The sequence below is a fragment of the Scardinius erythrophthalmus genome (genome assembly GCF_964197995.2).
Source record: "Scardinius erythrophthalmus genome assembly, chromosome: 1".
Lineage (NCBI taxonomy): Eukaryota > Metazoa > Chordata > Actinopteri > Cypriniformes > Leuciscidae > Scardinius > Scardinius erythrophthalmus.
The window spans coordinates 21,779,835-21,807,037 of record NC_138221.1 but is presented as its reverse complement, the minus strand read 5'-3'; the positions used below and the strand labels follow the sequence as shown (position 1 = coordinate 21,807,037).

General features: G+C 38.8%; 1 protein-coding gene across 2 annotated transcripts; it reads right to left on the bottom strand.

The window, feature by feature from the left end:
• Positions 1-134: 134 nt before the first annotated feature.
• LOC308704397 (uncharacterized protein) lies at positions 135-18,882 on the bottom strand. Of its 2 annotated transcripts, none has more exons than XM_081388636.1 (4): positions 18,701-18,882; positions 17,503-17,745; positions 6,843-8,541; positions 135-643 (listed from the first exon to the last, which is right to left on the bottom strand). In XM_081388636.1, exons 2-4 carry the CDS (start codon positions 17,618-17,620, stop codon positions 577-579), a joined length of 1,884 nt encoding a protein of 627 aa, XP_081244762.1. In that variant the 5' UTR covers positions 17,621-17,745; positions 18,701-18,882; the 3' UTR covers positions 135-576. The 2 variants fall into 2 exon arrangements, with proteins under 2 accessions (XP_081244762.1, XP_081244761.1); XM_081388635.1 differs by having other exon boundaries at positions 139-643; positions 6,798-8,541.
• Positions 18,883-27,203: the final 8,321 nt, after the last annotated feature.

Here is a 27,203-nt window from a genome sequence, read left to right as displayed (position 1 = left end):
ATAACTTGCTGAAAGAACTATTGTTTAAAATAGATAAAAGGCTTGAGACTTGACTTGGACTTAGCATTTAGGGACCTGTGAACATGTCTGCTGCATATCAAGGGTGAAACAGTTAATAATGTAGACAGACAGCCATCTCATTCAATGTCAGTCATGTGTGTGGTGAAACATCATTTATTAGGTTTCTAAAAGCTGTATTGATAAAAATGTACAATAACAATGAGTTGGTGATACAATGAGCAATGAGTTTAATCAAAAAAATTTTGATGCAAATACATTTTCTGGTGGTCTTTCAGTTCATCGTCTGTAGTGAAGGACTTCCCTGCACTGAAACACACACCGCCGGGTCTTTTCTGCTGTTATATTATAAATGAATCTTCTCCTTTGTGTGAATCTTCAGGTGTTTATTCAGGTCTGAAGCCCAACGAAACGGTTTACCGCACTGACCACAGTTAAATGGTCTCTCTTTATAATGAGAAGCTGATGTGATTTCAGAGCGAAAGCCTGAGCCGCTTCTTCCCAGTGTGAACTCTCATGTGAATCTTCAGCCTGGAGCTTCTTCATGTGAAGCGTTTTTTACACTGAGGGCAGGAGACAGATTTGTTGGCTTCTGTTTTTCCTTTCTTCTTCACGTCCATCAGGTCTAAAAGAAACATTAAATCAAGTTGGATTTCAAATGAGAGACAAATGTGAAATGAAATGCGAAGCCCAAAGTCAAGATCACTGATGAGGTCAATAGTCATTTTAATCCCATCATATCTGGTCAACAACTGCTGTGCACGATTATGATCTATTTTAATATCATTAAAATGATTTGTGTTATAAATCCCTAGTTTGGTCATGAAACTCCAGATGGCGCATGCCTGACATGTAAACTGTAAGCAATCACATCATTTCCAACACCTTTCTAACATTAAAGGAGAACTCCGGTCAATTTTAACATTGAGCTCATTTTTTTGTAAATTTGGAGTGCTGTCAGTACAGAGAACAACGACAAAAATCGGTGTTGCCTACACAGTGTTATCCTCTTTGTAAAATTTGCACCCTGTTGACCTTAATGGGGCCAGTTTTAAACCTGCTTTTAGCCTCTTAACATCCCTGATGTGTCATTACAAGTGCACAGCTAATGTGAGTGATTCCTTCAGAGTGCCAGTATACCTGCATTTTCTTCCTGTTTTCTTCCTGTTTGCACAGGTATGTGCGCTGGCTGAAATAACAATTTTTATTAATATATTTCACATCTACTACAGTCAGATTCACCCGTGATCACTCTGAAGGAATCACTCACATTAGCTGTGCACTTGTAATGACACATCATAGCAGTGCCCTTGAGGAGTTTGTTAGATGGTGCGACGATAGTCTTCTTGACTTAAATGTGTCAAAGACTAAATAATTGATTATAGATTTTAGGAAGGTTAGTGATGAACCAAAACTGAGTTTAATACACAATGAAGGTGTTCAGGTGGTACAAACATATAAGTATTTGGGCACAGTATTTGACTCACAATTGAAATTCAGAGAGAACATTGATAGCATTATTAAGCGAGCAAACCAAAGAATATATCTACTGAGGAAGTTGAACTCCTTTGGGGTTTGTAAAAGAATCTTATGTACATTCTATCAGGCATTCATTGAGAGTCTATAAACTTTTTCTTTCTTGGGTTGGTTTAATGGTTTAGCTGTGAAAGACAAAAAGAGTTTGAGTGACATTGTTAAAGTATGCTCAAAAATCACTGGTACCCAATTAAATGATCTTGGTTCTCTCTGGAAAAAAAGAGTGGTCCAAAAAGCAGATAGAATACTGTGCCAACCAGATCATGTGCTCAGGAATGAATTTGTTCTCATGCAGTCAGGTCGGCGGTATTATGTGCCAATACGGAAAACGAATCGCTACGCAAACTCATTCATTCCCTCTGCTATAAGATTTTTAAATGATAACTCATAACTACACAAATGGTTTTTGTATTACACCGCTGTTCTGTCACTGGCAGGTGAATGTGTGTGTTGTGCTGTGTGTGTGTGTCAGGGTATTAACATATTAAACATATTGTGCCAGAGCATTAGAGGAGGTGACCTCCCTGGTGGAGTGAGCCCTTATACCCAATGGCAAAGCTTAACTGCACGCCCCATAGGCAAGAGCAATAACATCCCTGACCCCAATGTGACAAGGTCTGCTTGGTGGCGGCCGCTTTGTTACGGCCCCCATAACAGACGAACAGTTGCTCTGACTTACGCCACTGGCTAGTGCAGTGGACGTAGGTCTGAAGAGCACGGACTGGACACAGTCTGTGAGATCTCTCCTGCTCCGGCTTTGTGAATGGCAGAAGGTCTCAAGAGTAACCAGATGTACAGTCAAGAAAGGAACCTTAGGCAGGAAGTCAAGATGGGGATGAAAAATCACTTTCACTATTTCTGGTGCAAAATCAAAGCAGTATGGCGAGACTGACAGAGCCTACATATCCCTGATTCTTTTTAAAGAAGTTATAGCCATAAGAAAACATATCTTTAGGGTCAGAAGTTTGTCAGACGCTGATTCTAGAGCTTCATAGGGGGTCTCAACCAGACCCTCTAGAACTATAGCTAAGTCCCATGAAGGGATCTTGGCTCTTACGGGAGGCCTCAGTGGTCTGTCAGCCACATAAATCCTGAGAGTGGCGGGACATGTGCCTGTTGATAATATTTCCAGCAGGAAGTGGCCGGATCTGCATTATGTACAACACACCACCTTTCAAAGACACCCCATTTGTTGGCATAACGCTTTCTAGTGTAAGGAAGCCCTAGCATTTAGAATGATCTCAATAACATCAGGTGAAAGCCCAGTATCCCTCAGTTGGTACCCATCAGGGGCCAAATATGAAGGTTCCACAGGTCGGGCCTGGGATGGAATATCGTGCCCTCCAACTGAGACAGAAGGCCCTCCTCTCGCCCATGGCGAACCGTCGAGGAGATATATTATCTCCAAGAACCACCCTCTGTTCGGCCAATGCAGCGCTATCAGTAAGAGGCAAGACCCTTGATGGCAAACCCTGGCTAGAACTCCTGGGAGCATAGAAACTGGAGGAAATGCATACAGGCACATTTTGGGCCATGTGTGTGTCATCGGAAAAAAAATAATGCGATTGCTCTTGTAATCTGAACAGCTGATCTGGACCAGTGCAGACCTCTCAGGTGATTTATGTAAGAGACTGCCACTGTGTTGTCCCCCCGCACTAAGACATGAAAGCCTCTCAACTGAAGGAGAAAGTATTTCAGGGACAGAAATACATATTCCATCAACTTGAGGCAACTGTTTTGCCAATCAAGATGATGGCTCCCCAGATCCCTTGGGCAGGACGACCACTTAAGACCATTACCCAGCCCGACAGGGACGTAAAAATGACTAAAGGCCATTCCACACTGAGTCCGAAATTTTCGTATGCGTTTGTGTTCATCAGCCTTAAAATTCGGCATGCACAGAAACCTTGCATACTGAGTCCGATGCGTATTTATTAAACCTTTGCGGGAAAAAAAACGCAAAAAATACAAAATGAATCGTCAAGCAGTGAGGATGATTTTGTTGCCCTCTTTCTTCTTAAAAAGACAAAAAGAAAGAGGAAATATTGGGTCCATCCAATCCTGAGATTGCGCCGAGAGGAAGGAGAGTTTCACCTCCTTATCAAGGAGTTGCAAAAATGATCCCGAGCGATTCAAAATTGACCTCAGAATGTCAGTGGAACAGTTTGATGCTTAGCTAGCGATACTGGAGCCACATATTAAATAATAAAAAAGACCAATTTCCGTGAACCAATCGATCCTGTATAGAGACTGGCAGTATGTCTAAGGTATGGAGACACACACAGACACACACACATATGGCCGGCAGAAGCGTTGGGTAGACAGAACAGCCAAATAATACCCAATAATTATTATGCCCAAATAATACATGATTAGTAATCGAATTGGCTGCTCAATCACACCTTAATCAATCTGAAATTTCGATCTGGTTGAAAGGGGAGGTTTAGGCCTAGGTTTTTTCATTGTCTTTGTAATCCTCATTTTGTTTTTCATACAGTACTTTGTGCTGCGAGACGAAGTGTATCAACTTGTCAGACGCCATTCTGGATTTTGTCGTTCGCTTGTATGGTGGCTCTAAATTGTCAAAAAAAACCTCTCAAAATACTGGCTGTGGATGCCAACATTTTCACCATTCAAATTTGAAATGTCTAATATGCATCTTACAAGACGTCATTGACCGAGGCTATATTACCTCCGGGTCAATTCTATTGATGTGTTACGCACAATATTCACAGCCAGTCATAATTAACCCTCTGGGGTCTGAGGGGTTTTTGGGGTCCTTGAGATGTTCTGACATGCCCTGACATTTGTGCTTTTTTCAGTTGCTTATAAACATATTAATGGCAAAGGTGTAAATTCACTCTATTTAGCACAAACAGGGCTACCATAATATGTGAACAACTTGCATGTACATGTTTGTATTTTTGAGAGAATAATGTTTATGCGTGGTTTTTTAAAAAACAAAAAACTAAAGTTTCTGAAATAAGGCCATAAAACACATTCTAAATATATGTAAATAAGACTTTTGACGAATGGATTTCGTTGCCTAGAATTTTTTCTTCAAAATTATGTGAAAATCATCCTGCCTAATCATTCACATAACACAATACATTGATTTAAATCTTGTAAAACACTTTTTGTTTGGAAAGGCAATATGCGGGTGGGCGTGATTCACACCTGCAGAGTCAATGGGGCCCGCATAATGAGGCTGCATACGTAATGAGCCTTTCATTCAGGTGTGTGACTGAGCCACAAGAATGCAAGGACAATATATAACTGGTTTGTTGTTTTTTCCACAAATTTTGCTTGCAAATTGTACAATATCCAAGGTAAACATTTCTAGTAATTGTGCAGTTAATTGTTCTCATACTGTATTGTCAGATTTGGAATATATTCTCTTCCCAAATGTGTCACTAATAAAGCTTAATAAAATTATTTAAAGAAAAGGCTTATAATGACCTTTTAAGATTTTGTTTACATCTATCCTTATATATATATATATATATATAATTTTTATATTGTATAAGGTTATACAATTACAACAACATTTAAAATTGTAACAATATTTCCAGTGTAATCTTTCTTTGTATTCGCGATTCATATTAAAACAGTATTTTTGCCAGCTGTAGTAGTTCCACAACAGCACGCATCTGTGCGTTCATTCATTCAGATTAGAACAAAGCAAACAGAACTGACCTAATTCCTCAGCGGGATCCGTTTGCTCCTCGAAATGATACTTCCAGAACTTCTGAGGTAAATTTTTGCTGGATTATTATCAAGATAGTATTATTCCTCACAGCATCGTAAAGTAGGCTACATAAATCTGAAAGTGAACTCGCGGTGTGTGTTATCCAGCTGATGTGGGCGTTTCACAGGTTTGTTTGGATCGGCTCACATTTGTTAATGAAAAAATTATTAAAAGTAAGATACAATTGATACAAAACGAAATTCGTTTTAAAGAAAGGATTTGTACTTTCTGTTTTGAGGTCTCTGTGAAAGTTTGAAAGTCTTTTAGTGCTTTTTTTTAGAGCGCTCACGTCCATAATGGAGAACTGTCACGTAATATTGTTTTTCCCTCATACATGCGAACACGAAAAATAAAAGACAAAAGACTTTTAAGTAAAACTTACTCCGAAATTGTGTTCTCGGCGGAATTCGCTCTTCAATATGCTGCCGTTCGTCGTCTGAGTTACAATCTTCCTCTGAGGAAAAAGTGCATTCTTCCTCGCTGTCCAGAATCATCTGAAGGGCATCTTTATTACCGGAGAAGCGTGTCATACTCAAAACGCGATGAACTATCAGTCTGATGAAGAAACTTTTTATGGCATTGATCGAGGGGCGTATGCGATGCATACTAGATCATCTAACTATTTACATGTGAATCGCGCCGGGGGCGGGGCGGCCTCAGCACATTATAGAGTTAATGAGGCAGAAGGAAAAACGGTACCTCTCCTTGCTTTCAAACGGATTACATGAGTTGAAAACATTTGTTTTTTATATAAATTATAATTTAAATTATAATTTAAATAAATTATAAATTATAATTTAAAAGAGGAGATTTCAAGCTTCATAAAGACACATCTCACGTGCCTGTGTGAGAAGAATTCGCTGAGTTATGATTCATTTTCGGACGCATTTCAGAATGGACTACACGGAGAGAGAGAAGGCAGAACTCGCTTCGTGTTTATTTTTCTTTATTTGGCGAAAAGCACAACACTTTGTTTTTATTGTGAGTGTACACAAAAATAGTACACACTTAACAGGATAGATTGATGTATAACACAAGCATATAAGATAAAAATTTATATTTTTATTTTATTATTTTTTTGCACTCATACGGAAAAAAACGAGCCTATCGCGCCGGCGCGATAGCCGACCTCAGGGGGTTAAAGACGTTCTCAATGCGCTTAGCAGCTCAACATCGATTGTAGTTTTTGAAAGGGAACAGACAAATCACGTCAAAAACTGACTGATTGTTTATATATCACAAATTTATGTTGGGTTGAACACGAGTTAATAGAAGCCAATAAAACAACAAAATGTCAGTTTCTCATCGTGGCTGTTTAGAAACTAATGAATGAATGAGGCATTTATTTAGCGCTACTATTTACTACTGTTCACACCAAGCGATTTACAATTACATCAGGTGTCGGCCTCATTCACAACCTGGATGATTCAACAGCAGCCACAGTGAAACAGCACCAACTATAGGTGGAGAAGAGATATTTGACTGACTAACTTACACAGAAGAGATTTTGTTGCTCAGCACATAAAGATGAACTACATACTGTGATCTCAGACTGTGGTGATGTGCTTTCTCCACTGTATGGATCTTCATGTGTCTCTTCAGCTGACTTTTAATAGAGAAACTCTTTCCACACTGATCACACGTGTGCGGCTTCTCTCCAGTGTGGATCATCTCATGTGTTTTCAGAGTTGATGACTGACTGAATCTCTTGTCGCAGTGTAAACACTTGTAAGGTTTTTCTCCAGTGTGAATCCTCTGGTGCAGTTTTAAACCGTTCGCTGTAATAAAAGTCTTCCCACACTCCAAGCACATGTACTCTCTCACACCAGTATGAGTTTTCTGATGTCTTTGTAAACTTTGCAGCTGTGAAAAACTCTTTCCACACACAGAACATGAATGTGGCTTCTCCTTCGTATGAACTGTCAGGTGTGTCTTCAGGTTTGATGCCAAAAGAAACGTCTTGCCACATTGATCACTTGTGAACGGCTTCTCTCCGGTGTGAACTCTCATGTGTCTTTTAAGGTGTGTTGATCGACCGAATATCTTCCCACATTGCTTGCATGAGAACGGCTTCTCTCCAGTGTGAACTCTCATGTGACTCTCAAGACCATGTTTGTATGTGAAACTCTTTCCACACTGATCACACGTGTGCGGCTTCTCTCCAGTGTGGATCCTCTCATGTGATTTCAGATTTGATGCCTGACTGAATCTCTTGTCGCAGTGTGAACACTTGTAAGGCTTTTCTCCAGTGTGGATCATCTTATGTGTTTTCAGTTGATGTGACCGACTGAATCTCTTGTCACACTGTAAACACTTGTAAGGTTTTTCTCCAGTGTGAATTCTCTGGTGCAACAGCTTCTCTCCGGTGTGGATCTTCATGTGAATCTCCCGATTTTGTTTGTATGTGAAACTCTTTCCACACTGATCACACGAGAACGGCTTCTCTCCAGTGTGAACTCTCATGTGACGCTCTAGACTTTGTTTGTTTGATAAACTTTTTCCACATTGATCACATGTGAATGGCTTCTCTCCAGTGTGAACACTCATGTGAATCTCAAACTTATGTTTGGCTGTGAAACTCTTTCCACACTGATCACATGTGAACGGCTTCTCTCCAGTGTGAACTCTCATGTGAATCTCCCGATTTTGTTTGTTTGTGAAACTCTTTGCACACTGATCACATGAGAACGGCTTCTCTCCTGTGTGAACTCTCATGTGACTTTTAAGATAATCTTTTCTTGAAAAACTCTTTCCACACTGATCACATGAGAACGGCTTCTCTCCGGTGTGAACTCTCATGTGACTTTTAAGATAATCTTTTATTGAAAAACTCTTTCCACACTGATTACATGAGAACCGCTTCTCTCCGGTGTGGATCTTCGTGTGAATCTCAAGACTATGTTTGGCTGTGAAACTTAAAAATGTATTTTTAGTCTTTGAACGACTCAAAGGTTTTTCTCCAGGTTTGACATGATGTTCCTCCTCCACTTCACTCAGTTCTTCGCTCTCCTCCTTCACTTCACTCAGTTCTTCTCTCTCCTCCTTCACTTCACTCAGTTCTTCGCTCTCCTCCTTCACTTCACTCAGTTCTTCGCTCTCCTCCTTCACTTCACTCAGTTCTTCACTCTCCTCCTTCACTTCACTCAGTTCTTCGCTCTCCTCCTTCACTTCATTCAGTTCTTCTCTCTCCTCCTTCACTTCACTCAGTTCTTCACTCTCCTCCTTCACTTTCATCAGGTCTGAAATGAAAGAAAAAAAAGTTTAATTTCATTTTCAGTACATAAAAATTCAAAGAGAGAAATATGATTATAAAATTAAAGGGCATAAACTGAGCCCTAAAATATTCCCATCATTTTGATGAGTTTTTATGAATTATTCATGTCCCTGAAAATCTCCATGAATGAGGAACATTGTGACAGAGAGGCAGAGACGGTCGGATCCATTTGCAGATATTTATTACAGAAGATAATAAACTCAAAAGAAGACAAGGGCAATCCAGAATCGTAGTCAAACAAGCAGTGGTCAGAGGCAGGCAGCAAAGGTTCACAAATTAGTTCAGAGTGCAAGTTCAAATACACCAGATCAAGTCAAAATACTGAGTAGCAAGGGATACAAACTGAGACTGAGTTTTGGTAAAACAAGACTTCACAAATGAGAACAGAACAGAACAGTCCAGATAAAGGGGAGCTGAGGGTGCACAGGTGAAACTGATGAAATCATAATGAGGTGATGAGGGAAATGCAGTCCTAGTATGCAGGAGAGAGGGACCTAGTGAAACCAGGAGGAGGCGCTGTCATGCGTTCCGTGACAAACATAGATCTTCCAATTATTACTTTTAAAACATCATAGGCACAAATCCCATGTTTCTGTCAAGAGAACTATTAAAATATTTGATCAATAATACATGACGTTTTATTAACAAGGTTCGGGAGGAGCACGTTCAGATAATTAACACAAGTGGAGAGCACTCAGCAATCAATGGTAAGAGGTGTATATATACTCAGCAGTCTCACCTCATTCCATTGACAGTTTTTGAAGCATCCCTCCACCACCCCTTCTCCACGCTTCTAGCCCTAAACACTAGCTACGTTTACATGGACACAATCGGAATGAAATCAATCCGATTGATGAATCCGAACAAGGTGTTTACATGAATGATAAATAAAGTCATCGGGTTGATGCACACGTTTATATGTCACGAGTTTCAAATCGGATCTGATGTTTTGACATGCGCACACTGCACGAATATACAGAGTTTCCCACTTTTCACGCATAAATATTCTCCTCTATTGGTTCTTTATTTGTTTTAAACAGCAGACGTAATATTAATTCGTCTCTGGGTTCGGGCCGAACTCCGAGCTCGGAGCCCTCCCTCCGGACAGCACGCCAAATACGCATTAAACTTTACCCCTTCAAATTATATGTAAGTGTGAACTCGTGAAACTTATCTAATGTAATAAAAACATTAAACATATATAACAGTGCCATAACGTTTTCAATTCAAGAACTGTTTTTCTTTTTTATCTTAACTGTCTTTTGTTATAACAGATGACATCATAAACAGCAGGAGATTTAATAGGCTAAATACAAAATTATTTATTTTGAAATGAACAATGTTTTGTAAAACACCGCTCTTCCATTCAGACAGATTCTCCCCACATTTAGTGAAACACCCACTAAGAATCCTGTTGATTGTGCCCTAGTTATTGCCGATTCTATTACACGGAACGTGAAAATAGAGACACCAGCCAGCCACCATAGTCACATGTTTGCCGGGAGCCAGAGCGCCTGACTTCAAAGCAAATTTAAAAGTGCTGGCTAATGCTAATCGTAAATTCTCTAAGATCATTATTCATGTCGGCACTAACGATGTTAAACTCCAGTCGTAGATCGCAAAAATTGACCAGTAATTTTTACTTTTCCAAGAGAAAAAAATTTATGTTATGATTGCCTAACAATTATACACTGGCCGGGAAGCCGATATTTAAAAGTGAAGCGTTTGTTTACCCCTGGGTTCGTCAACCAGCCCACGTGCACGCGCACTCAAATACGTGATGTTAATTAAGGATATACCATATATGGACACTGCAGACCTATGCTGCAGGAAGCCCGCCCTGCCCCTCTCCCCCTCATATTCAGTCGAGCGCCGCCATTACTGAATTCCGATTCGAAGAACGCACTCGACCGTGAAAGATGCAGAAACGTGGTGCACACGTGAGTTGCTCTGTTGTTGACTGCCGCGGCCAGGTTGGGTTCATTCACAACTTGCGCCATGATGTCATTTTGGAATGATATGCTGAAGCGTTACCTGCGGTGTCAACCTCCCTCCTTCCTGCCACCAATCAACCTGCCCCTCATTTGCATTATTACAATGACCGTCCACAACAGCCAAAATATTGCATCAGATCTCACGAGACAATAATGCCTTCAGAAATAAGGGTCAGAGGAGCTCTGTGTTTTTGTTTTTTTTTTCACTTTTTTTTCCACTTTTCTTTTTTAGAAGGGCCTGAAAGACTATAATAGAGCGTGGGAATCCAAGGTAATACTAGGTTATGACTCCTTTAACATTAAAGAGGGTGTGTGAACTTGCAAGTACGATGTCAAGCACTGTAATTTGCTCTGGCCCCCGTCCTGTTTGCAGGAGTGATGAGATAGTTCGTAGATTGTCCTCACTCAATGTCTGACTGTCGCGGTGGTGTCCGCAAAATAATATAGAATTCAACAATTGGAAAAGTTTTTGGGGCAGACCTGACCTGGGATGGTGCTGCTCTTCTCTCTAGTAATATGGCACATAGTCTTAGAGCCCCCTGGGAAAGATGAGGAACGAGTGTTGTAGTCTCAACAGAAATCCCCCCCCTCTTACACTTCCTCCTACAATGACGCAAAATGACGATTTTTGCGTCATTGTAGGAGGAAGTGTAAGAGGTAAATAATGGATTTCTCCCATCTCAGGGGAAAATGAGAGTGTTGCACGACCATTCAATAGTATGACTGGGTTTCTAACAATGCAAAGCTTAATGCAAATGGGTGAAGTGACCCTTTAACTCAGAGTAGGTCAACTCAGAGTTGATTGAACTAACTCATTTCAGCTGTTCTGAAACCGCAAACTAGGGCTGGGTAAAAAATATCGATTCTCCGATTTTAATCGATATTCAATTTAACAGAACGATATCGATTCGGGAAATCCCCGAATCGATTATTGTGCGTGCTTTGCTTGAGAGGATGTGAATATTATCTGTACTTCGCCTCTCGTCCTGAAGATGTCGCATTCTTTCGAGAGGCTCCACTTAAAACAAATCAAAACAAAACAAAAAAAGACAGAGGATCATGGCGGAAGGTCATGGTAGCCAGTTGAAGCCAGCGTCGGCGAAATTAAAGTCTGATGTGTGGAAATATTTCATGTTCAAAGGCAGTGACGGTAAAGACGAGGTCGACAAAACCACTGTCGTTTGCAAGTTATGTCCGCAAGAGCTGAGATTCTGCAACAACACAACAAACCTACAAAACCACCTGACCAGACGACACGCTGACAAGCTATTTGATTTTTGTGATTCTGGACAGCAACGGCTAGACGTTGCATTTGCCTGCAAACTACAGTCAGATTCACCTCGCGCTAAGAAAATTACAGACGCCATAGTAATGCTGATTTGAAAGGATTTACGCCCATACAGCATAGTTGAGAACGAGGGCTTTCAAAATCTTATTAATGTTTTGGAACCACGTTACGTAATGGTAACGCGCAAGTACCTCAGTGAAATGGCGATACCGAAAAAGTATGCAGCGGTTAAGACCAATGTCGCAGCGTCTCTCCAGTCGGCAGAAAGAGTTGCCCTTACCTGTGACAGCTGGACATCCAGGGCGACTGACTCTTATGTCACCATTACATGTCACTACATCGCAAGTGACTGGACACTCGTGTCGCATGTTTTGCAAACCCGAGCTGTCCACACCAGCCACACAGCAAGTAACATCGCAGCATTGTTAAATGAGGCCTTAAATGAGTGGGGTATTACCGAGAAAGAACCGGCCCTGGTTACCGACAATGCAGCTAATATGGTTCGTGCGGCGGGATTAATGAATGTACTTCACGTCGGTTGCTACGCGCACACGCTGAACTTAGCATCGCAAGCAGCACTCAAACTTCCTAAAGTGGCTCAATTGCTTGGCAAAGTCAGACGAATCACTGGCTTCTTTCATCGAAGCAGCATCGCCAGCCATACTCTGAAAGTCAAACAAAAACTACTGGATCTACCCTCGCATAAGCTTAAGACTGACGTTGTAACTCGGTGGAACAGCGCGCTGGAGATGCTAGAGCGGTTCCTGGAACAGCAGCCAGCCATATCCGCAGCGCTGCTCTCACCTGAGGTTCGCAGAAGTGAGAAAGATCTCTGCACTTTGTCAGACGCTGACATAACAGCAGTAGAAGATGTAGTGAAGGCTCTGAATCCCATGAAAGCTGCTACACTAGCCATGTCTGAGGAGTGCTCACCAACTTTTTCAGTCATTGGTCCTCTGCATGCACGGCTGTTACAGGAGATGAGAATTGCACCCAGCGACTCCACAATCATCAAGGACTTTAAATCCACTATACATGACAACCTAATGTCAAGGTATGTTTACTTGTTTAAATTTTTTATTAAACTTTTTTTGAATTCTGTAGTTGGCAGTGTTGATTTATTAAACTTTTTTTTTTTAATTCTGTAATAGTGTTGTTTATAGACCCTGTGTAAACTAAATATAGATTTACATACATTCATAGATTTACAACCATATATAGATTAAAACAATCAATTAAATGCAATCTGCAACACTTTAATAAATTACTATGTGAAATTGACCTGTGGATGGACGTATAACTGCATATGACAAAAAAGTTATTTAAATATGTGTAATTTCCTTAAGATATGCTGGCCTGAAGGAAACATTGTATACAGCATCAGCACTAGATCCTCGTTTTAAGGCCCTTCCTTTCTTGTCTGAAGAGGATCGTGACAACACATTTTCAAGTCTGATGAGGGAAATTGTTAGTCTGGAGCAAATGAAAACACTGAATGTAAGTTGTACCAGTGTAGAAAAGCAAATATTGTTTTTGGTTTATTTTGATCAGAACTTCCAGATGTTTTTTTCTTTGTGATAATTTATTATCATATTTTAAATGTAATTTTTAATTATTTTATTTTTAAGCAACAAGGAACTGATGGTGCTTGCGGTGAAGTCACTGTGCCTGTTCATCAGAATGACAACTCCTTGGGTCCTCCTGGTGATGTGAGAGATGCAGAAGCCCCCTCATCACCCAAGAAGCCAAAAACATCTGCACTGATGGATCTCCTTGGACCAGTCTACAAAGCAGCAGCCCCAGCTACAAAGAAAACTGTCACTGAAATTGTAAAGGAGGAAGTGGCAAGGTACAGGGAAGTGAAACCGGTCCTTCTCTCTGAAAACCCACTAATCTGGTGGAAGATGCATGCAGCAGAGTATCCTCATTTAGCACAACAAGCAAAGCGATATCTCTGTGTGCCTGGAACAAGTGTTCCTGCGGAGAGAGTTTTTTCAACTGCTGGTGATGTAATCACAGCGCAAAGGAGCTGCCTTAGGCCAGACCATGTTGACCAGCTAATCTTCTTGCAGAAAAATCTGGCAATAAAAAAATGAGTTGTAGGGCCGTTCTATTTATGAACAGTTAGTATGTTTGGGTTAGGGTTAGCAATGTCCAGACAAGGGCTTTATGAGCGTGTTTTAAAAAATTGTTTTATTTCTTAAACGTTTCAAGGTGTTAATGAATTTCAGTGTTGCATGTTTTTTTTTTTGTTTTTTTGTTTTTTTATAGTAATGAGTATTGTGCAGTTTGTGCTACTTACCTTGTGTGCACTGTATGTGCATATTTATGAATTCTTGTTAAAGAACTGTTATGTATACAGTTACTATGTATACGCAATGTCCAGACAAGGGCTTTATGAGCCGTTTTGAATTTTGAAAAGAATTTTGTTTTATTTCAATGTTGCACATTTACAATGTTTTTGTTTTTTGTTTTTTACAGTAATGTGCACTGTGCAGTTTGTTCCTACATTGGGTCTCATTCATGAAACATTCGTAAATATACGAGTAAATATGTAAGTGATTTGCGCGTAAAGAGACATTCCCGAAAATTCTTCTCCTGATTCACAAATACTTTGTAAACGTCAGATTTGATAGTGAAATGTGTGTGTGGGTTAATGAATTCCAATCAGTCGTAAATGGGACGCGCGTGCACACTCATTCTTAATTACCATAAATCCCGCCCATTAAAACCGACTGACAACTATATATGGGCATCATATTATGACACCAAACGAAGGATTTCAACATGTCTTCTCAAAAGCGAATGAAGAAGAGAAATTTCTCAGATGCAGAAATTGAAGTTTTATTATCAGAAGTTCATTCAAAACGCCACATTTTATTTTCAAGCATACATAGTGGCGTATCAGGTCCTAAAAAAAGGGATTTTTTTGGTAATACCTAAATGCTTTAGGTAAAAATGCTTGGCAGCATATTACAGATGCAGTTAATGGAGTTTCATCTGTTAATCGAACAGTCCCAGAAGTGAAAAGAAAATGGTTCGACATGAAGCTTGACTGCAACAGTTGTAACTTGCGGACTTGTAAAAAAAAAAGAATAAACAGCTTGAATATAAAAAATAAAAAAAATAAAAAATAAAAAAAAAGACTTGCGGACTTGTGTTCCTTTGCAGATGCTATTACTGGCTCTCGTAATAAAAGTAAAAAGAAAAACCGTATGAAATTACTATATATAATATTTTTTCAAAATACTGTGTAAATATGTACCTGATTACGGTGAATTAAAAGGCAGCCTTATTAATGAGCAAAACGTTCGGATGTTAAACGCACTATTTACGCGTGGCTGGGACCAGGTGTAGATTTCTTTCGTACCAACTAACATTTGGGAAATACGAACATTTTAATGAATCCGAAAATTTACGCCAGAACCACTTTACACACGATTTACACAAAAATTCGTTCTGCTCGTGTTTCATGAATGAGACCCATTGTGTGCATTGTATGTGCACATTTATTATTATTTAAATCTGTAACAATGTTTGTTACTCAAAGTTAAAGTAAAAATTAATTAAACATAATTGTGTGGGCCCTGTTGTTATTGCAAATGTGCATATCAGTATTATAGTTTAGTAGGAGGGTTTCAGTTACCAGCATTTATATTAAAATATGGATTCCATGTCTACAAAATTAATATTTTAAATAAAATATTGATAACTAATCGATATTGAATCGAAATCGAATCGAAACTATATAAATAAGAATCGAATCGCTAAATTGTTCGCAATACCCAGCCCTACCGCAAACTCAGAGTTTCTGAATTATATTCACCAGTTGAACAAAGAAAAAAGTGGTCTGATGATGTTGATTATGTTATGACAATCATCATTTGAACTTGATCACTGAACTCATTAAAATCCTTCTTTCTGACTTCGATTTATGTTGTTGGCTAGTGAATCTGCATAAATGCCCAGAATTTTTTATATAATATAAAGGATTTCTTAAAAGTTGTTAAATTTTTTTTTATTCTTTTAGGCACACACAGATGTCAAGATTCAATGCATCTCAACAATGGTGAGGAGCAGAATATTCAATTAGGAAAAGTAAATTACATAGACAATTCAGATCATAATTTATTCATACCGCAATGCATGATGGGAGCCATAAATGAGTTGTGATTGGTGGCAGCCACTGCAACATGCTTTATTATTGTCACCATTGTTGAGATTCACAGACTGATTATTGATGTCTGTGTTTTAAATGAATTTATCTGAATGTCTTTTGATCAGAACAATGTTTATTAAATATTTTCAATTATAAGTAAAGTACTGATAATCATAGGCTGAAGAATCACTAAACTGCTGCTAACAAGTTAATCCAAACTATCTCAATAAGTTTCCTTTTTCAGATCACAGCATGAGTATGTCAAAACATAACCAACACTATAAGATAACATTTTACTTTGTTCATTTAACTGTTATAAATCAATAACAGCAGACATACAACAGTAAATATTAAAGTAAACATATAATGGTCAAGAGCCCAACTAAAGCAAACACCCATCACCTTAATGATAACTTACAATTTGTGATTTTCTTCTTCAGTGATTCTGCTTGTTAACATCAGGTGTCTTCAATAATGCTCAATCATCACTTAATTAATCACTTAATTATCTCCTCAGCCCTTAAATGCCGCTCCATCTGAAAGCAGGTGATGGCGATTTACTACTAATCAAGGAACCGGCTTTACTGACGAGATGCGCATAACAATATCACGATTTAAATCGCCCAGCCCTAATAAAAATTATAAATCATACAAAAACAAAACCATATTCATAGACCATAACTCGTTAGTCAGCTAGAAAAATGTATTCTAGAGAAGCATTTTGATAATTATATGCATCAAATTACATATGCATTATTTTTAATGTTCGATATTTAATGCATGTTTTAATAAATCAGTAATGTTTTTGTGACAGCCACCATTTAAATGTGTATATTTAAAGGTAGAAATATGATTATGTAATTGTAAAGTTAGTATAACTTTATTATTATAAAAAACATCCTTGAATGTAATTTAAGTGTTTGTATACAAATCAGTAAATGTTAACCTTCAATATTATATTAATGTAGTACCAACTGACTCCCATGTGTAGTTTACAGCATTATTTGAGAGATTTTCTTTCCCTGCATACTTTTTCTCAGTATATCCAAAACAATCGATATCGAATCCCAAGCTTGTGAATAGAAATCTAATCGAAAATTGAGAACTGTCAAAATGTTTGGTAACATGGTTGCAAAAAAAAAGTGAGCCAGTTATAATTGTAAAATAAAACAGCTAAAATATTTAGTTGGACCTGATATTGACAATCAATATAACAGATTCTCAAACCTCCCTTTACTGACCATTTGTTGTAAACAAACGAGTGTGTACCATTTCCCATAGTGATAATAATATTTAGTTTGACCTGATGTTGACAATCAATATGAATAGTTCTCAAACTTCACTTTACTGACCATTTTTGAAAACCCCAAATTAAACCATTTCATTTCATAGTTTAACTGTTTGTCTAAAACTGATTAAGTGTTTGAGTCTTTCTAACATGAATGTTCTTCAGCATCATGAATGAATGAAGAATAAAACACCAACCTCTTTGTTCTTCAGGATCTTCAGTGTGTTTCATTCTGCAGGGTTCTGGATCACTCATGTTCTCACTTTCCTCTTTAATAAACTCAGTCTTTACAGATATCAGCTCTTCCTGATGCATTGTGCTCGTCTTCACTTGTAGACGGATGGGAAAATTCCAGCATTTATTGGAGAATTGCAGTGGGAGGAGCTTCACTGATGATGTGATTGCTGTGGGAGGAGCTTCACTGATGATGAATTACAGATCTGCAAAAATAAAAAAATATATCAGTTACTGAGTTTGTTTTAATATATTATTTGTTTTAATGCTAAATGACATTTAGGCTAGGCTAAGCATTTATGTCTGTATCTCTATATAGAAACCAACAATTACTCTCAATCTATTGACACCAATGAAATGAGCTTTAAGTGTCAATTTACAGGAGATCTGAAGACATCAGCATAATAAATGAGGTGAAAACAGGAACTATTGTCATGAAATAAAGAGTGTTTTCAGCAGATCTGTTAATATTGATGAGCCTCAGACTATCAACACTCATTCGACAAGCCATTCAGGATCATCAGCAGATCATCTCACTTTATTCTGAGTGTTTGCTGTTAGAAACACATTATTTGAGTCAGGATACAGATGATAAAAGCCTGTAAAACTGCTCTATTAAAGATAATACTGTTATTTTCTCAATATGACATGGATAAAACAACCAATAAAAAAAAGACAAACTCTAATGTCACTCATCTTCAAACACTACAGCAACATAACTATGAACTGAAACATGGTTTGCTTTTATTTATTTGTTTATATAAATACATTGTAATTAGGCTAGATCTCTAACACATCATTTTTATGTGCAGAAACTGACAATCATCATGATTTATCAAGCGACGAGAATACTTTAAGCAAATCATTTTTGGGTGAAAACCTTTAATTGTTCAGTTGAGGTTTATTTGTGTTCTCTATTATCAAGCCACACTGTGGCTGCACTTAGTGCTTTTAAATGTCTAGAGAGAGAGAGAGAGGACCAAATCCCTTCGAGGATTGTAATGTTGAGTTTAAACGATTGTACGTACGTTACTCAATTGTATTTGCGTGTTGTAACATAAACAGTAGAATTAGCATAAGCAGTAGCATTTACAAATAACCGCGTATATAAAAAGTATCTAAAAAGTATGAGACATCTACACAAAAAAAAACATACGTTACCTCTCTGAAACGTCCTGTAACAGCCGTTCGTGCACAAGATCTGCTCGATTCCTCTCAAATAATATTCTCTAAATCTGATTCGAGCTGAAATTGATAAGGCAATATCAGAGAATGTCTAATATGGCCAGAGAACGGGCTCTGATATGGCGAGAAGTTTCACTCACAGTACACTTCCGGCTTCTGACATACAACCGGCGTAGCGTCATAGAACGTCTCTGAAAAGGTTCACGCCCACTTTTAGGGGAAAACAATCCGGCGAGCGCAATACGTAGGCTACTAACCCTTACAAACATGTAATTTGTATTTAAACATTTTTAATTGTGTAAAATTGTGATTGGCTGTAATTGTGATTGTCAAAACATTTGGTAACTAAATAGAATTTTATGAATTTTAGTGGTGACTGGTAGTATCAAGATTTCAATTCGATTCTTGTGATTTCATTCCGATTTTGATTCAATATTGACTAATTTGGATACATGATTATTTAAAATTTTATTTAAAAAAATAATCTCACCTAATGCTGTAAACATAGAGGGCCCAATCTGCTGGTATTTTTAAAGGTTAAAAATAACAAATTATATATAAAAAAATATAATGCAGTTTTTGTTATAATAACAATTATTTAATGGCATAAGTAAAAATATAAATATGTAATATAGTGCTCAGCAAAATCTCCTCTCTAGCTATTTTTTCTATTCAATTAACATGCTATGGTCATTAAATGGATTTCCTGAGGTAAATGTAACGTTATGTGACATAATTGTTCTCCTGCTGTTATACTGACCTCTTTCAGTGGTTGAAAAACACTAATTGGTCGATATGTATACTTTCGGTAAGTTGTACTGCATCTTTAAATAAAAAAGTAACAGATGATCGGTTCACGTGCACTTGACCTGAGGCACTCAGCGATTTAATTTAATTTCGTAATAAAATTGACGGAATCTAAGAGCTGAGAATTAGTTTAATATTAAAAGTACCTCTTTGCTCCGCAATTTTTCTATGCGTGAGAAAATGGATGTGTGGCGTGAGAGCATGTGAAAAGTGTCAATTGCGTGAGTCTCATGCTCAATGCGTGAGAGTTGGCAGCCCTGCCTTCACTGACCAATCAGCGTTCATTAGCAGAATGCTAGCGTGTTATGGGCAACAACAACTCAACCTGTAAGAAATCGAAAGGACATAAGTACTCGTTCATTCAACTTTCGACCTAAAACCCATGTTGAACTTGCAAAATCTACAATCAGATTTGAGATTTATCAACGGCAATCGGGTGAAAGAGAAACATTTAGCCGTCTAGCCCCATAGACTCCCATTCATTTTCGAGCTCCACTGGCCAGCAGCGCGGACGAGACATAGCCTTTATATTATTTCTATGGTTAGCGTATTGTTGTGTATTTCTGAGGGAGAGGCTTCTTATAACCAGGAAATCATCAGACCGTTTTAGGAGAAGGGAAACAGTGGTGCAGAATAAAGGTAAATTATGTGAAAAATATCACTTTTTTTATTTATTTTTTTAGTAAGCATTTAGTTATCTCTGACTCCTATATAAGTAATCTGACTCCATTAAGTGTGTGTGTCCTGTAGACACAGCAAATGGATCAGATGTGTGTAAGGACGGGCATACACATGTGCGATTTTCGTCCGATTTTTAGCCGAATTCTGACTCGTGCGACTCTTTTTCTAGTCGGGCCGAATTTCAGCTTTGTCGTGCAGTGTACAGGGGGAAACGAGAGGCGATTAACCTCTCTCCTCTCCCTCTGCCCTACTCAGTGTTTTTTCCCCCACTGCGCCTGCGCGAAAACAGAAGTTTCATCTGCAGCAAAGAATATAAATACATAAATAAATAAAAGAGGGAGATCCTAGTTCTGTAGTTCAAGCGAACTACAAATTACTGTTGCTTACCTCCAGTTCGTGTTGCAAAATGGATTAACGATTACCCACATCTTCCAAGCCACCTGCGATGTACACTTAGCCTCTTTTATTAATTTTTTAAACAATGTTTTTGAAATAAAGCTGTTTTTAATTTCCATTGATTAATTATTGCAGTGTTCGGACATATTATAGACTGTTCATAATTGCCTATAATTCTTTGTAATCGACCTAAATGTTTTAGTCAATTTTCAAAGAGGAGGAGTAAGCTTCTAGGCTATGTAATATTTTATTATCCTCATAGCAAGTTGCCCAGTCAACACGTTGATCTCACAGTGATCTCTCCATATGACCACAATGTGAGTTCACAGTGAGCTAAAAGTGTAACCGCACTGTGCACTCACTGTGTGCTCATATTATGGAGACAATTAGTAGTAAATCACCATCACCTGCTTTCAGATGAAGCGGCATTTAGGGCTGAGGAGATAATTGTGATTAATTTAGTGATGATTGAGCATTATTGAAGACACCTGATGTTAACAAGCAGAATCACTGAAGAAGAAAATCACAAATTGTAAGTTACCATTAAGGTGATGGGTGTTTGCTTTAGTTGGGCTCTAGAACATTATATGTTTACTTTAATACTTACTGTTGTTTGTCTGCTGTTATTGATTTATAACAGTTAAATGAACAAAGTAAAATGTTATCTTATAGTGTTGGTTATGTGTTGACATAATCATGCTGTGATCTGAAAAAGGAAACTTATTGAGATAGTTTGGTTTAACTTGTTAGCAGCAGTTTAGTGATTCTTCAGCCTATGATTATCAGTACTTTACTTATAATTCAAAATATTTAAAGGAGTCATAATGTTGTGTTACCTTGGATACCCAATGCTCTATTATAGTCTTTCAGGCACTTCTAAAAAAGAAAAGTGTAAAAAAAATCAACACAGAGCCCCTCAGACCCTTATTTCTAAAGGCATTATTGTCTCGCGAGATCTGATGCGATGTTTTGGCTGTCGTGGACGGTCATTATAATAATGCAAATGAGGGGCGCGTTGATTGGTTGCAAGAAGGAGGGGGGTTGACACCGCAGGTAACTTCAGCATCATTACAAACTGACATCATGGCGCAAGTTGTCAATGAACCCGACCCGGCCGCGACCTATGGGATTCAACCGTACATGTTTGAGCCGGACTCTGAACCAGAGCTGGAAAGTGAAGATGTAGAGTCGATGGATGGACGTCTACATCAAGATGTCTCTGAATGGTAAAGACAATCATTTTGACTGAGACATACATTAGCATCAGTAACGAGCAAAAACGTGTGTTGCTATTTTCTCCCACATAAATTTACCTTTTATTTAATGTAGATTACATTAACTGAGATGTGTTTTTTTTTTTTTTTTTTATCAGCTTACAGTGGTTTTGAGATAGACGTTTACTATCATGTGGTGTTTTTGCCTTGTTTCGCATTGTGGTTATTTAGACATTCAATATTTTTCTTCTTTAGACATGCAACATGATGTTTTTCTTTATGTTTATTATTACTTGACTGTTTGTTTTATTTATCTGTCTGGCACCAACAACCATGCCACCCTCAAAATTGCTTAAATCACCTTTCTTTCCCATTTTGACATTCAGTTTGGAGTTCAGGAGATTGTCTTGACCAGGACCACACCCACAAATGCATTGAAGCAACTGCCATGTGATTGGTTGATTAGATGATTGCATTAATGAGAAATTGGACAGGTGTTCCTAATAATCCTTTAGGTGAGTGTATATCAGCAGCATGTATGTAAAAGTTTGTAGTTTTGAGATAATGACATTGATGCATGGTTTGTGAAAATACAAAAAAATTGTCACTGAAATAAGGCCATGACACCCATACTGATTATTTCTTCACAAGACTTTTGAAAATTGTATCACGTAGCCTAGAATATTTGCTCAAAAACTATGTGAAAATCAATTCAGATAAGACAATATATTGATTTAAAATTTGTAAGACATGTTTTGTGTAAGAAGGCTTTATGCAGGAGGCGTAAACATCTCATTAATATGTATGGGTTTTCACACCTGGGAAAGACAAAGACCGTCCCCTAACTGCCCTATTAGAAGCAGGCCCTGTCATTCTGAGCAACCTTGCACAAAGAATGAGGAGATTTAAAAAAGAATGGCTTTTTGATTGTTTGGATTTATTTACAACACAACATAATCCAAAGATACACAACAAATGACAAAAAGCACATTATTGAAAACAATGATCCAAAGACAGAGACCATTCCTAAAAACATTGTACTTTTTATCTCCAAGGTGTTTGATTTTCACTTGATTTACCATGTTCCTGTACAGAGACTCAAGTGAATGTTGAAGCAGCAGGACTCAGTTGCATCTGGGCCCTGTAAAAAAAAAAAAACACTGTGAAAATACTGATATCAAGAGAAACTATAGGGCTGCACGATTTTGGGAATAGATTTTTAGATTTTTCTGGTTAAAATTTCTTTCTAAAATTCACAGAATACACACACACACTCAAATTTTTCCAACAATAATGAACATATGAGGCATAGGCTCCGCGCAGTGCTGCATAAAATAATAATAATAAATTAAATCTTCTAAAAGATGTCAGCAACAACTAACGTTACGCTAGAGAAAAATATATTGATTACAATATGTATATAAAATAAATGAAGCCTATTGTTTGGTGCGTTTTGCTTTTCAAACGCACAGCGTGCTCCAAAATATGATACATTCAAACGCAGAGCGTATATGATACATTTTATAATGTATCATATAACATATGATACATTATATGGTTACCATATTATACATATCTACGTTTGAGCAGATATCCACAAACACAGTAACGATTCAACTGCAATGTGAAGTTTATGCAACAATAACATTAACTAATAATTAAGAATTCCTTACCTTACATCTTTCTTGTCTTCAAATCGCATTCTTCTTCTTCTGAGTTAAATCCAATGTAAGCTCACGGCGTGTCTTCCAAACTCGACGAAAAGCAGAGACTGATGAATTTTGGTGCTGTGTTTGAGGTAACGAGCGCGTTCGAGTTCCTTAATGTGGAGATTTGCATGTCAATCTCTTTTGCGCGTGTGGGCGTGGTCACATTAAAACTAATGAGCAAGCGTGTGAGAAACTGGACATCTTGTTGGTTTTATACAAATTACTCAAGCAGAGAATATTTGTTTTCAGTTTGAATATGATAATTTAAAAGTACACACTTAAATGATTCTAAAGATATATGGCTCATAAATGTGTGACAAGTATTCACTGAGTTTTGTTTCAGTATAAAGACATGCTCAGGAAAAAAAAGTTCAGCGCGACGGAGAGGCAGAACGCACACCCTGTTTATTTTCTTTATTTCAAAAAAGCACAATGTTTTGATTTGATTGTAAATGGACACATACAAAAGTAGACATCTCACAGATTTTTTTTTATGTTTCTTTTTTCTGTATGACCATAAATGACGGAGTAATTTTAGTTTATAATAATAATAATTATAATTCATTACATTTATATAGCGCTTTTCTCAGCACTCAAAGCGCTTTACATAGAATGGGGGATCTCCTCAACCACCACCAATGTGCAGCATCCACCTGGATGATGCGACGGCAGCCATATTGCGCCAGAACGCTCACCACACACCATCTTACTGGTGGAGAGGAGACAGTGATAAAGCCAATCAGTATATGGGGATGATTAGGAGGCCATGATGGACAGGGGCCAAGGGGCAAATTTGGCCAGGATCCTGGGATTTTTAATGACCACAGATTGTCAGGACCTCGGTTTAACGTCTCATCTGAAGGACGGTGCTCTTTGACAGTATAGTGTCCCCATCACTATACTGGGGCATTAGGACCCACACAGACCACAGGGTGGGCACCCCCTACTGGCCTCACTAAACACCTCTTCCAGCAGCAACCTGGTTTTTCTCAGTTGGTCTCCCATCCAGGTAATAACCAGGCTCAGCCCTGCTTAGCTTCAGTGGGCTACCAGTCTTGGGCTACAGGGTGACATGGCTGCTTTATTGTACAACAATGTGAAGAAAATCCTGCAAAACGCACGAGCGCATTTGCCGACCCCAGGGGGTTAAATTTGTGGAACATAGTGCAGAACAAAGTGCAGCCATAACAGGGCATTGTGTATCAAAAAGACCACTGTTGCACTTGATTCAGGTAGCTTGTGTAGCTAGCAGCTGGGGGAAGCAGACTGTCAAGAATTTTCCTTGTTCGATGCAAATAAGAGATTGAAGGATCTGTCATAAAAAGGTCGACACTCGCACGCCAAGTATTAAAGTCTGGCTCATTTCCAGGGCGAGGAATTTTACCAGAAAAGGCCAGAAGGCGAATTAAAGGTGAACTAAGTAACTTTTTTTACCTTAACTGAACAGCTCCGGAGTCATGGGAATGGTTATATTACTTATTTCGGGTTGAATGGTGGTCGTTTCGCACCCCCCTGGTGCCCGTGAGCGGAAAATACGCACTTGCAACTTTGAGCCGGCGGGCCGCCGGCCGCCGCGTCAGGAAGTCTCGCGTGATATCAGGTCTCGCGATGTAAACAATTGCTTTACGGCCAAAAGAAATCTGCTAAAATGCTGTCATTATTGCGCTCCCACACGCTGTCCGAACCCGTATGAAGAAGATGTTTTAAAGAATGTCCCATCTGCTTTGATGTCGTTGATCTACTAGCCTCTGGTGTCTGAGAATCACCAACGAGTTTTTACAACAGTGTTGTCAAATATCTATTCCAAAGCTGTGGGGGGAGCTCTAGAGAGAAACCTGCGAGCAAAAAGCGAGAATACAGCGAAGAAATCCCGAAGCTACTGAGTGCTGCTTTAAGGCGTGTTGTGATGACACAGCTTCATTTGCCTTCACAATGTGCTCGTTGTACCGTGGATGTGTCTAGGATGCTTGCTGAGATGGCTGGGGACACCATAGTAACAGGTATGGCTCCACTGGCTTCCGTCTACATGGGTGTAGCAGTAGTTGTGTTCTCCCTGTGACGATCTCAGTGATTAACTCATTGTCTCGGAGTTACAGGTGGCTGGCCGGAGTGAGTGGTTGTACACCTGAAAGCAATTATTACCTCCTATAAGAGTCTGAGACAGAGATGAGAGGAAGGAGGGGAGAGGATTGAGCTTGTGTAATCCTTGGGCTGGTTCTGTTCTGTTCGTTTGGTTTGGACTCTTGTCGGCTCGGAGAACTCTGGAGATTGTGAGGAACATGGGAGACCTCTGCCGCCCTTTGATCCATCTCATATGAGATGGTTGGATGATTGACTATCATTTACGAACTTTACACACAACTACTAACACACTGATTTTCACTTAATGCCGAGTTCAGACTGCACAATTTTAGCCCCGATTTTGGCTCGCCGACAGGTTTTGAGAAATCGCCGACAAATGCCCGAAATCACAGGCAAATCGGTGCTCGTTCACGCGAGTGACAATCACGCAGTGTGAATAAGCAAAGACGCGATCTGAGAGAATCACCGACGAGTCGCCGACGCCCGTGAGATATTTGGCATGCTAAATATCTGGACCTGTCGGCGATTCAAAATCCTGCTGTGTGAAAGTGTTCTGACTGAAAACTACATCGGCAATGACCGACAGCCAATGAGAGAGAAAGACACAGAGCAGTGGGGAGTTCGGGGAGGAGTTATAGGCCACAATATCAGTATTTTAATAGATAAATTTACAATTATATGAAACAGAAACAAAGCACAAACATTTGTTTAACCAGCAGCAACAGCAGCACGTTGCAAATTTATTTATTTACCCCCAACTCTCTTTGCAGAACACACAGTCCTTGCTCCCCTTGTCTTCCCAGCCATTTCCTCATGCATAATATGTTTTTCTTTTTCTCCTTTCCGCTGCAAATCAGTGCAAAGACAACTGGGATCGCAAGCTTCTTGCAGGCTATCATTTTTAATAACAATTTCGGTCTCGCGCGAGAACTGCGGTCTCACGCATGCGGGATTTTGCGCTATTTCCTTATCACTTCTCGCGTGTGTTTGGTTGTGAAACGTAGTTTGCGGACCAGACAGAAGTTGTCGGCGATTCTTCCTCCTGAAAGTCATGCAGTGTGAAACCTCCTGTCACCGATGCATCGTGCAGTGTGAACACACCAGAAACTGAATGTTACCCCAGATAGTCATGCAGTGTGAAAAGAACAGTGACCCGACTACTTTGAAAATCGTGCAGTCTGAACTCGGCATAAACTGATCCCTAATCTTTTGATTTACAAATAAATTCATTGATTAATTATTGCTGGCGTGTGGAGACTCCCTTATTGTTTGTTATGATTCACTAGAGATCGTAACAAATGGGGGCTCGTCCAAAAACGAAATTATTTAATATGAAATTTGATATTTGGTATAATTTCGATTAGAGTAAAATAAATACAATATTGAATTTTCGGTAGTGCGCGTTGTTTTGAGACACGTGTGTACAGATATTGCGTTTAAACAGTCTCCTGGGTTTGTGTAGTTGTAAAAGGTAAGTGCATTTTTCTTTCTTACAGGTGTATATTGTTCATTTTCTCCCGGGTAGGAATTAGCAACTCTTAGCGTTGATTTTGTTATTTTGCCTTTTTTATTTTTGTGCAGGCTTCTGGG